The 12903-nt window shown below is 45.2% G+C and overlaps 1 protein-coding gene across 2 annotated transcripts in view; it reads left to right on the top strand.

Moving 5' to 3' along the window:
* SIDT2 (SID1 transmembrane family member 2) overlaps nucleotides 1-12903 on the top strand; it is a 546488-nt gene that overhangs the window by 393692 nt on the left and 139893 nt on the right. For both annotated transcript variants that reach the window (XM_069614482.1, XM_069614483.1), the window contains exons 16-17: nucleotides 8029-8102; nucleotides 8341-8464. In XM_069614482.1, coding sequence (XP_069470583.1) covers nucleotides 8029-8102; nucleotides 8341-8464 — 198 coding nt within the window. The remainder of the gene's footprint in view (nucleotides 1-8028; nucleotides 8103-8340; nucleotides 8465-12903) is intronic.

Below are 12903 nucleotides of genomic sequence, written 5' to 3'. Positions count from 1 at the left end.
GCATCTAAATTAAAGTACCTATTTAGATTGATCAGAGTAGTTATTGAAAGGGAAGAATGTATTTTTTTAGTGTCCGCCTACAAGGCTGATTTGCCCAAACTTGCTTTGTCTTCGTGTGTTACCATATAGGGTGAGGGAGGAGGTACAAACATAAACAGCAGTGACCGAAATATTCTATTTCCAAAGAAGCCATCTTGCAAATCTTGAGTCTTTTAGGTATGTCAAACAGGGTACAGGTAAATGTACTTGTAACAATTAATAAAACCCAATTACAAGTGATTGAATTAAAACGGTCAAAATTCACTTCAGTCGCATACAAACACTTATTACAGTTAGTAAAATCATAAACCCACAGTAACATTAACCAAATCTATCTCTAGGCGAGAACACTCAAGAATCTCTTTCTATCTCGTTGCTTACTAGTGCTCGCCGATACAAATGTTCAGGATTAAACGTGTTCCATAGAGCAATGTACGTCCCACTCTGATGCAGTCCATTTGATGTCACTGTCAAAGTCTAGATACAGTGAGTTCCAGTGATGTAACCTAGAGGTCATTTGATCGTATGGGTACCTTTACTTGCAAGGTCATAAAGCATTTCACGTTGACCCTGAACGTTGAGTGCTGCTCCTTTCAAGAAATCAGCACCGATCTGTAATTCCTGTCTTGATTCAGCCTACAAACTGTCCTCTAGAGGTCCTGAATTATGGAAATGGCATATCTTATTTTATGAAAATGTATAGAGCGCAACATAAGCCCAAAGGCATCTTGGCGCTAAAACAGGAGGGAGGCCTGTCAAGTCCAGAGAAGCTAAAACAAAAAGGTCTTAAGTGATCGACGGAACAATAGGTGCGGTTCAATGCTGCGCAGAGGGAGAGGAAGCTGGTTCCAAGCCTTTGCAGGCACCACTGAGGGAGCACGCCCGCCCATACAGGGAAGCCTGACCCTCTGGGTCTGTATGATTTTCCGGTCCTGTGAACTCAATGACTTGGCAGGTATGTACGTTCCAAACTTCTTCTGAAGGAATTCGGCACCTAGACCGTTGAAGGCCTTGTGTACTGTACACAGTGCCTTAAACGTGATACGTTGCTCCACTGGGAGCCAGTGAAGAAGCCTCAACAGCGGAGCCATGTGGACACCCCAAGAACTGCCCTGACAGCCTGATTTTGCAGCAGCTGGAGACGATGCAGGAGATGTTTAGGGAGAGCCAGGTAGAGGGCAATACAATTGTCAATGTTGCTAATGACTAAGGAGGAAACGGGGGCATGGAACTTAACAGGAATACATGGCAGGACTTTCCGAAGAGTCCGTAGCTTAAAGTGAGCTTTTTGGCATGCAAGAGAGAGACCTGGTCAGCCATAGAAAGAGCGACTGAGAGATTTTCATGCAAACATTATTCACTGAGGAAACAGGCTGAGGAAAAATGCCAAGACTTTCCAGCCAGAAAAAAGAGGATTGGTCGTACCCACTACCAACACCTCTGTTTTTCCACCGTTGAGCTTAAGCCAATTTTTCTCCATCCACTCACCAATGGCTAACGGAAATGTTTTCAATTGGTCTGCCGATTCCGGTTTAGCAAGGTCTAGCCGCACAATTATTTGGGGATCATCGCCGTAGGAATAACCTAGCAGATCAAAAGCATGAATTATAGCCAGAAGATGCATAGAACAGGAAACCTTAGTTTAAAGACTCACAAAGGTTTTATGGCGTTTAGATTTCTGCAGTGTATTCAGCAGGTGCTGACACTGGTCCACAGACTGCAGTGAGATAATCGTGTGTGACAGACCTGAGTTTCCTTCGACACTCAAGCTCCCACACTCCCGGGTGAAGATGGGGGATAGGGCCAAAATAATAAACCCAGGGACTCTCCTCAGACTCCACGAAATCTGCAGAAAAGGAGAACGAAGGATACTCATTAGTACCCATAAACCTCTCTCCTCACCCTTTTTCTGTTCTCCCACCCCTACCAGGTTCCCTCTTTACTTGTTGTGCCTCCACTTACTGTTGGGAGGTTGCTTAATAACTCTCAGACCATTGAGCTAGTTAGCCTAAAGGGGATTCTCCCAAGCCAAAATAATTTTCTTGAGCTTGCTATAACCAGTGTGAGACCGTAAGAGTCTGCCGCTCTTCAATGGTCCTCTTGTCTGCTGGAATCCATTTCTCTATTTTTCATTGAAGAAGCAGAGAGCACCCTGGAAAACTCAGTCTTTCCCTTAATGGATATTGCTACTTAATTGGTAAATTGTCTCTGAAAAGAGCATCCTAATATTCTACTCTTTTACAGTCGAGGACATGTACGTGTACCACATCAGTGTCAAAATGTAACTGGTGTTACCTGATATGTATGTTTTGGAGAATCTGCGCTGCAGTGAGGAGATGCTACCCTGTTTTTTGGAGCACAGACTCTTACACAGCAAAGGATGCCAGATGGAAGGTGACCAAGACCATGCCAGCCAAAATCCATTCTCTTAGATACAAACACAGATTGAGGTGTCACCCTCATCCAGTTTCAGCCACATACCCGTCACATGTGTATTTATGGGCTGAACAGCCATAGTAGCTAGTTCTTATTGGCCAAATCGATGACTAACTGGCTTGGATGTTGGAATTTTAAATGCATTTGTACTCATTTCCCCACAACGCAGGGGCAAAAGGCTAACGATGCATTAAAAAAAGTGACTTGATTGGTGTAGCTAAAAATAAATCTTGTAGCTTCTACCAACTTGCTCCCCAACACACTTTCGGGATTAGGCTCTGGGAGCACCATTGCTTGCATATCCACATGTACTACTAGACAGCACATCATAGGAGCTGCAGTTGTGAAGGGACCTCAGTAACAGTCTCTCTGAGCACAGAGAAAGTCTAGAATGTCGGACCAGTGATAAAACTTCTAATACTTAAAAATGGAGCAGCCATATTGGAGAAAAAATGTGCAACCGGTTACTCATGTCATAATTTGTTATTAAATCAAAACTGGCCAGTTTGTTTGACTAATGAAAATGCTAACGCTTGGAAAAAGGAGCAACCACGTAAATGTAAAAAATTGTGCTATTAAGTGTGTGATGGACAACCTTTTTTAAATGTGCTGCCTTGTTGGGCCGTAATTCTGGAGAGCAAGGTGTACTGCGAAAGTGCTGCATGGTGTCCTGGCGTAAGTTTGATCACCCAAACTGTTTAAGTGTTACAGGCTGATGACAACACTTTACTTTTCAGAGATTGGACCACGGTGTATGCATTGTATTACAATAGTAGCCATTTTCCCCCTTGCAAGAGCAAAATGACTGCCTGGTGTTTAAATGATGTGATCTGGCCATGGTCTTTTTTTGGTCCATCTTGTGTGGGTTTCACATTGGGAGTAGCCAACTTTGATCTTTATCCACTTGATGATTGACTCCAAGCTCACAAAGGCTTCTCAGAATAACTGGTATCCGGTTCTTGCTGGGCGAGGCTCTGCCAGACATCTCAATCCACATCCCTTTGTGTGTGCTCGCAAAACACTGCTGAGGTGTGTCTCCACTGAAAGGAATGCCGACAACGTGACTAACAAATGGCTCAGGGTCTTCACAGATCTAAACACAGACAGGGATGGGGTTACTCCGACCCTCCAATCGCTATCCCTGTACATTTCAAACATTTGGCACTATTCCGGTTAGTGGCAGACTGTTTGAATAGTACCCACCTGGGTCTTTTTTTGTCAAAATGTAAGCAAATTGTGATACTTAAAGAATAGTTATTCAGCAACAAGGGTAAAAACCACTAGCTGCATAGTGAAGTAACTCATCAAACTGGCTCCACATTGGCCAAAAAAGTGGCCTATTTTGACCAATAAAACTGGCCCACATTTGCGTTTTGTTTTTTTGGTTGGGGCATTTCCCTATTGCCCTATAGGCCAGTCCGAGCCTAGCGGCTCATCCATAATGGGCGAGGGGGCATCGACCCAGTGACCCCCTCACCCATTATGGAGGAGCAAGGAGCAAGCCCAGTGAAACACGGAGAACTCCCTCTGCTGCTTTTTGAGTGCTCCTAGGCTAGCTGAACTCTCAAAAGAAAACACTATTTCCCTTTGACAGTTCCATTCCCCAGCTGCGCATGCTCACGCGCCATGCAAGGCTGGGGCATTTTGCTTCGCAAGCCTTGCATAGCTCATTGGAAATGCTGGCTGGGGAACTACATGTCTGTATGTGCGAGGGGGAGCTCCTGCTCCTCCTCGCACATACGGACAGAGCAGCCTGGAGCGGGCATTTTAGCACCCACACGCAGGCCCCTTCACGCATGTGCAGGAACCAGGAAGCGCTTGCTTCGCGATTCCTGTTCATGATGCAAGAGCTGGAGTGCTGGGAGGAAACTTCAGGACTAGGGGTGAAGGTACGTTTATGTTAATTTATTTTTCATTTAAATGTGTGCATGGATGCGTGTATTATAAGTGAGTGTATGATGATGGGTGCTTGTGTGAATGATAAAGGGCTTGCTGTGTGAATGTGTGTTTGTGTTGGTCCTTGGAGCTCATTTTGGCGAGTGGTGGGGGGGAGGAGGGTTGTACAATAAAGGCATTTTAAAAATGCCTTTGTTGCACAATCCCCCTACCCACCTGCCAAAATAAGCTCTCCAAGTGCTGTGGAGCCCAGGGGACAGGGATGGTATTTTTTTAACTGGACATCTATCGTAGATGTCCAGTAAAACATATCGTGCCTGCCCCCTGAGCACCCCAGTGGCATATACAAATTGTTTGGCTTCATACCTAATTGTTTTAAAAAGTATGCTCTAAAATGCAACATTTTAACGCATTATTTAAAAATATTCCTGAGGGGAAAACACCCCGAACCCTCCTTGATTGGTTAGTCTCCCTCGCTATGCTCAGTTGCTATGGCATAACTGGGGGAAATGTGTAGGCCCCTCCACTTAAAAAATGTACTAGCCGCCACTGAGACTGTGCTGGGAGCAGGGTAGGGGATCCCAGGGACCGTGGTGGGAACAGGATGGGCGGGAGCAATGGGATAGTGGTTGGAGCAGGCTGGGGAGAGCCCAGGGTTTGTGGTGGGGTTGGGAGAGCCCAGGGACGGGGCTAGGAGAGGGATGAAGAAGCTCAGAGTCTGATGGGAGCAGGTGGGGGATCCCAGGGACTATCCTGAGAGTAGGGTGTGGTGACTGCGCATGATAGTTCATAGCAATTTGGACTTACTGTCCATTTGTCATTTTTGGGTGGGCCCGGCCTGGCCACATTTTGCTCATGGAGGGGGGGGGGGGTGGGGGTCAGGGGGTACGCCTAAAGTTTGAAGACCAATAGAAGCTGAAAGGAGATGACCCTTGCTGGAAGGAAACCGTATTGCTAGCAGTCCTGATTTTCTTGAATATGAAGCTCTGTTCCTTTACAACAAGAGAACCTGATCCAGGGGATCCCTTTCCTTCATCTGGTGGTTATTGTCTGATCCACCTCTTCTGCAGCCTGTGTGCTTCCCTGAAGTTCCTGGACAGTGTGCATCACATATTTAGAAGTCAGAGCCACCAATGTCCTTGTGAAATCCGGGAAGCTTTGTTTCTTTTGTTCTCAAGTGCCTACAATGCCATTCTTGACTTGTATCTCTGCTGATGGAGTACATTGTCAACATCATTCCAAAGAACACCTTTTCTACAGCTCCCCTACTAATCTAGTAACTTTTTGTTAAGCCATGTTTACCTATAACCAGGAACTGCCTATTGATTTTTGTCTTCTGGGTGTGAACCCTTGAGTGCTTTGACAGACACCATTGTGCGAGTCAGGCACCATTCCTAATACTTAACGGTTGGTCTTCTTGCTTTTAGAAAATCTCTCCCAACATTTTTCTGTTTAACAGTTGGGAGTGTCCAGTACCCAGCAAGACCCCCATTTGTGTCCCTTGTGCAACAGCCTAGTACTCCTTCTATATTCCACACCCAAAGTGGAAGGGGATTGGGAGAATTTAATGAATCGGCCACACTCTGGCTTACTGGAGATCTGCAAACAAATGGACTGACTAATTTCATGGACCTTTGCCGTTACTCTTAAAAGCGTTGTACTCTCCCAATCTCGACTCTTCCCAATATATAGCCTCCTCTAATTGCCAGGAGGCTGGCCACCGGTAGACTATGGTCTAGGCTACGCTGCTGGAGAGCAAGTTAACACTGGATAGGTGAATACCCTTCTAATTCACTTCAGTATTTGTGTTTTCAGATTCCCTGAATTCTTATTCTCAGTTCTTTTGATAATGCTTGCATGCTTCCTTCTGTCCCTAAACTATCCGTAATCTATTAATTACACTAAAATGTGATCCCATTCAGTCTAAACTTTCACCCCTAGAGTGGTCTCTGCACTAAAGCAGGTCCTTCAGGAATCCCCCAGATTTTATTGTTTTAGTTAGTTATATTATCCTGCTCAGGTTTCAATGAATTCCACTGTGATAGTCCATCAGTACTGCCAAGTGAAAAATGATTCACTCCCCTCCCGCTTTAGGCTTTCTTGTACAGTGTTCTATTTTGTCGGAGCACAGCAGAGGGAATACACTACAATTTCTACCTTCACACAGGGTGCAGAGGGAGACACTACTTGTTGCAAAGCAGCATCTCCTCCGCGTTCTCAGAAACAGGCTTACGTACATTGCCTTCAATGCGTACTACGCTTGCTTCATCAATCTTCATATTAGGCTTGCGAAATTCTTGGCGGCGCGGCTTAGCATGCCCTTCTCCAGGGAAGAGGATATGAGGTTACCCAGCACTACGCATTCCGCTTTGGAAGTGCACAAGTCAATCGTTAAAGTGCAGGTTGCAGCCCTCAATACTATGGTGCGCCCTGCCAAGCTTCTCCAGATGAAATCCCATGGCTGAGCAAACTCCGAGCTTCTTCAGAAAGCACTGATCAGTGATGGAGCCGTGGCCTTTCAAACGTCTCATTTGAAATTGGCCTAGGGGCTGTTGTGGGCTCTCGCACAGCTGCTCCATGTTGGCAGTCTTGTGACACAGAAACATATTCCTTTTAATTTAGGGACATTAAAGAGTCATTAATAGCTTTTCAGCCAGACATTTAGTGTTTAGTCTCATCTGTTGGCTCCATGTCCTGCCATAATCTGTGGTCACCACCTTGCTGCATTCTTTTGACTTAATTGTGCTATAAACACCCCATGGGCGTGTCACCGTTTTTTCCCCAGCTCTAAGGCAAGTGTGGCCCCCAAACATCATGTTGAAATTGACCCCCCATCAGCCCTGACATATCTTCATCTGACCCTGGGGCCAATCCAGGTTTTAGGCCCAATTTAGGCAGAGCACTGCTGGAAAAGACCTTCCCCATGGACCCAGTTGCATGAAAGGCAATTTTGAACATTATGCAATGTTCCGAACAAGCGGACTATCCGATATCCAATTCGCTTTCAAAGCCTCTGGCACCATCTTGAGTTGGAAGAAGCTTAGTCTCCTGTAAGGTACCAGAGATTAAGACGTTTCTAAACACAGTTTCTGCGCTACTGCAAACACACACCAGACCAACACAAATCTTTTTGCACACAAACTTACTTCCTTTTGCAGCCACCCACAGCATAGTTTAGGTCATTTGACGACCTGGGAAGGAGTTAGACAGATGGCTCTTTCTAGGGTGCTCAGAAATGGGCTCAGAAACCTCTTTTTGTCAGTGATGTCCTTTGAAGCCAGCCAACTGTCTCCGGCATTGCCCTGCCATTACCTGGTGCTATTCCCAATTATACCCAATGATGCAAATTACGCCTGAGTGGGTAGAAGCCTAGCAGAGATTAGACTGACTTCTGTATGGAGTTATAGCTAGACGGCAGTACTGTGTGCTTTCAGTAGCATTCCTCAATTAGTGATTTAAAGGTGAGTTATCTTGTGAGGTATCTTGCCACTGGTTGTGTCTCAGATGAAATGTGTGACTGTAGGATTTTAAGATTTGCATTGAGGGCCACCTGCCCCATCACCACTGCTTTCTGCATCCCCCAACTTTCCAACCCTTTTCACTCGACAGAGTTCTTGCTGCAGAGTTAATGGTGTTTTTGCTCTTTTTCTCCTGCAGGTTGTGAACGTGACTGGGAACCAGGATATTTGTTATTATAACTTCCTGTGCGCACATCCACTGGGTGCTCTCAGGTGTGTCTCTGAAGCATCTCTCCTTTAAACCACCCCCAAGCTGCTCTTTTACATTCTCACACCCACCCTGGTGGTTGATTTCAAATTTATGATTGTGAAGGATTCTCACTTTGAGGGCCATGATGTGGGGGCGTAAAGACATATTCACCATAGACGTCCTTCATTATGTGGTGTGCTGCTCTCGTGTGTGCATCTGTCATGTCTATAACATTAGCATTGCCTTCTCCCTCTTTGCCAGTGCCTTTAACAACATCCTGAGTAACCTGGGCTACATCATGCTGGGAATGCTGTTTCTGCTCATTGTCCTGCAGAGGGAGATGTACTACAACCGGGCACTGATGCACCACAGGACAAGCATTGAGGTAAGGTGAATCTGGGCATTGACGTAAAATGAGGGCATGAATTGTGGGAGGACAGCAAGCATTAGGGGAAGGATGAGGGCTAGGATTGAGGTAAGATGCTGGGAAGCATTGAGGTATGAGGATGAACATAGGATGCTGGGAAGCTTTGAGGTATGAGGAGGGATAGAATTCTAACACAGAGACTAATATTGATTTACGACGAGGGTGATGTGATGAATCTAATGGTGTCATCACTCTTTTCCCGGCGAAGACCTCTTCCCATGCGGCCAGGGGATGGCAGCCGCTCCCTGGTCCTGAACCTGTGGGTGGCTATATGAGGGAGGTTCACATGGGCTGGGGGTAGGCGGGGGGAACACAACCTACGCAAGCGTATCGGGCACCATCGGACACGGCATGATATACCCCTTCCTCTCTTGAGGATACCCAATGCCTTAATGGCATATTGTTATACCTCCCCTCATTCACATAGGAAGGATACCAAAGACATTCTAACAAGCTAGGTATGTAAGTCATCATAATCTGACTTGGTGAGACATATAACGCCTTCTCTGACTCTACCTATAAGTCATCCAGAGCTGACTTGCCCTTAATCAAGAATGGACTGCCTACATAACTACAAGAATACTGGGATTAGGAAGTTGAACCGAGTAATGCAGGGCAGAAAAGACCAAGAGTACAGGCTGCGCTCTATTTATTGTGAGCGCATACCTGTAGCCAGGAGATTTAAACTGCAGCAACAGCGGACTGGGGTCGCGCTGCTGGAGTGAGAAAGCTGCTTTTCTCAGTACGGACCAAGAAACTGTGGGTCTGCAGAGTGCCATGCAGCCATCCGGCTCAAGGAGGCAGAAGAAGAAGACTGACAGCCACAGGGAATACGCTGTGGGGACACCAGAAGCCAGCACAGGGCTCCTCTACGTTCCCAGGTGTTGAGCGGCAGTGTTTACCGCAGCCTAACGTGAAGCAGAAGAGCCCAGCAGGAACCACAAGAGGCAGAGAAGCCCTGAAGTGAAGGCGGCGAGACTGGGTGAAACACTGAACGACTGCCACCAGCTTGTAACAGGAAGAATAATGTAGGCCAGCAATAGCCAGTGAGTCCCTGAAAGGGAAGCAGGGACACTGGTGCGTATTGGCAGCCATGCCGCATGCGAATAACTGTTGAACGAAATAAAGTGCTTGAAAGAGAAGAAGCCAGTGAGCATTTTGTTAAAAGGGAAAATAGAAGTAGAGTAAAAAACTTTAAGGTTTGTGATTGTAGGCGATACACATACAAGAAAAGCCTAGGCAGGATAGTATACCAGACACAGTAACAGAAAACATAAAAGCATATCAAGTATTGACGTGTGTGCAGAGTCCACATGAGAGAATCCCTGGAAGGAGAATGCACCAGGAAATTTAAAGCGGCCAGTTTGTTCATTTAAGAAAGCCCTGGCAGGAGAGCATATCAGGAAATTGCAAGATATTCACGCGAGAAAGTCCTGACAAGGACCAACTGAACAGTGTATAAGAAACAAGGCAGCGAAAGGGATACTGGGAAGGATATATCAGTACTAGCAAAAGGCTGTGTGAAACCAAAGAGAAGAGGAATGAAAACCTGGCAGGAAAGTACACCAGTATCTTAACAAGAAAAAGTCAAAGAGCCAAGTAGTTTTGTGTATTGATTGTATTGTGGAACAAGGGAAACGCGAGGAACTGATATCTTTGAAAATACAACAGAGGGAAGAGAAATCCAGGGGAGGGGAACCACCCTTTGGAACGAGGAGCTCTATTCCTCTGGATCTTTTGTGTTGGAGTTACGCATTTTTCTTTATGAACATTTATAAACCACTCAAGGCCAGAGACATTACCCTTGTCACCTTAGTTAATTTTGTTAGAATGTAAGTACAGCTTTGGACACACCGATTTGCTTTGGAAATTTTGACATTGACAGACCCTTCGTTTTGGTTTTAGGTAGGGAAACACCTCTAGATCAGGGATGTAGAAGCATTTCCCCATCCCCTTTTATTTTGATGAAAGTCTTTGACCAAAACCATGAATCCCTTGTTTCCGAGTCTCATTCCTGGCTCCTCACAGTGAGCAATGATTCACGATGAGGATAAACTTTGAGGTAGGAGGCTGGGAAGCATTTTGGGAGGGAGGGAGGGAAGAAAGGAGGGAATGTGAGGGGGAGGACAGGTACAATGACTGAGAGACCTGGGCTACTATAAAGGCAAGCCTTGATATATGAGGAGGGGGTTCATTGAGGTGCGATTATGGCATGCATTGAGGTGCAAGGAGGATGGGCGTTCTGTTACAATGAGGGCTAACCAATGAGTTCAAGCATGGAGGGCTGCTCTTTTATGGAAGTGGTGCTGTTTTTCTAGAAAGGTGACAATAATGAAGATTGGTGTCCGGTCAAAGTTTCGACTCAAAAGGGTTGAATGACAAAAGGGTTGAGTCAATTTGACCGAAAACAAAAGGATCTAATTTTTGTTTTTTAAATGTATTTTTTTTTGTTGCTTTAGTATAGGTAAAAAAAGTTGTTTTTACACCAAAAACGGGGGTTGGGGGGTGAGGGGGACCTCCCCCTAAAAAAAAAACAAATGTGCCCCTTTTTTCGGTCGAATTGACTCGACCCTTTTGTCATTCGGCCCTTTTGATTCGAAACTTTGACCTATAACTATGAAGATTCTAGTGTGCCTGTTTTTCCAAAGAAAAAAGCAGTGACAGTCAATTTGACTGCTGTTCTTAGGTCGTCTTTTGTGATATGAAGGATTTTTTTCATAGGCGTTGGGTTTTTATTAAAGGGGAGGTGTGACTACTCTTCTGAGGGAGTCATTCTTATGGGGTAACTGATGATGGTTAGTGTTTGCCCCTCATAGGCAGGGAACAGTGTTGGGTGGGGTTGGGGGGGGTCATTGTTCAAAATGAAGTATGGTTGATTATGAGGAACTGACTGGGGGGGTGGGAGTCAAATTCTTGTGGAAACGTGAGTTTCCTAAAGCTGTACTTCAGAGAGGCATGTCACGATGCCCTTTTATCTCAACATTTACAAAGATAACACATAGAGCTGTATTGAAGGACAAGCCTGGTCACTAATCAAACAAACTAAAACAGAATATTTAAATATCAAACACCAAGCTGAACATCCTAAACACATGACTCTGTAATCTAGGATTTACAACGTATTCAACTTTAAAGGTTCAATGTAAACGCCTGTTAAAGAATGAAATAGGTAGTTTGGTGTTGCCAATGTAAATGGAATGTTACCATGGATGCAGAGTGATTTTAAATTACAGGATAGGTCCTTTTTACCCTTAGGTCTTCCTGAATTCAGTGACCCCCCGAGCCTTCCAAAAACTGGGAACCAAATAATGATCCATCCGATGAAATGAGGGGCAACATTACTCCAAGTGATCTGTTCTGGAAACTAAATCCAACTTTGTTACAACTTCCGGCTCAGTCTGACAAGCCAGGAAGCGGGGACTGTGTTGATTAGGGGGTAGGTGTGAAAGTAAAAGTAATAGACCATCTCTGACTGGAGGCCCTGTATATTTTTGTTTTAATTGACTGAATTCTGGCTGCTTTCCCGGAAATGTTTGAATACGTTACCACCTCTTGGTGGTGAGTTTGTGCCCTTGAGAGGGCATTGGCCCAGTAGCCAAAAGATACCCTCTCCCTTATGCGATTGTGCTTGCACAGTTAGTTCTACATTATCGTTGGTATACCGCAGGGTGGGACAAAGAATGAGCTGCAAATGTTTATTCCTCCTCTGTAAAAAGTACAGTGAGCTAAAAGCGAAGGCTGCCAACTCTAAAAGTGTGAATAGACCACAGAACAGGTCATCATGCCATGGTCTTTCAAGAGAGGGGTGCCTGCTACTTTTTTTTGTATTACAATAAAGAGGTTCTATGGTGCATTCCTGAGTTAGAAATCCAATGAAAGTGTTGCAGCTAAACCTTGTTCCATTTTGTGTGAAAGGAAATGGGGTAAGCCATATATGGTGATAGCCTCTGCCTGCCAAGGGAGGCAAGAACCGAAGAAGCCCACACCAGACCTGGTTGGATCCTTGAAGAATGCTGGCTGAGATACCTGATAAAGATCCACATCTTGAGTTTTGACCAGGAAGTTTCCCAAGAGAGTTTGACTATAGCGATCAGCATTGAGCTTGTCCCAGCCAAATGTTTGAATGGATGCACCCACCTGATTGGAAGCAAAGTTTGTACCATCACCCAGTAGAGCTTTAATACCCAATATTGTATTCTTTACTTTATTTAACTTTTCTATTCAGAGGAAGGTGTCACTCCTCCTTTGCCAAGGGCGTCAAAGGGGAGGGCTCATAGAGTGGACCGTTGTATATAAGAGGGACGTAGCGTTGTGCTCCATCTGTCTTGTTCTTCAATGAGCGGGATGTACAGACTTGGATGCCATAAGCCTCGACAGGTTCATAAGATGGTGGATGA

The sequence above is a fragment of the Ambystoma mexicanum genome, chromosome 9, assembly GCF_040938575.1.
Source record: "Ambystoma mexicanum isolate Mex_15411 chromosome 9, UKY_AmexF1_1, whole genome shotgun sequence".
Lineage (NCBI taxonomy): Eukaryota > Metazoa > Chordata > Amphibia > Caudata > Ambystomatidae > Ambystoma > Ambystoma mexicanum.
Note: the sequence above shows the minus strand (reverse complement) of the source record. Positions and strands in the feature narration are given on the sequence as shown.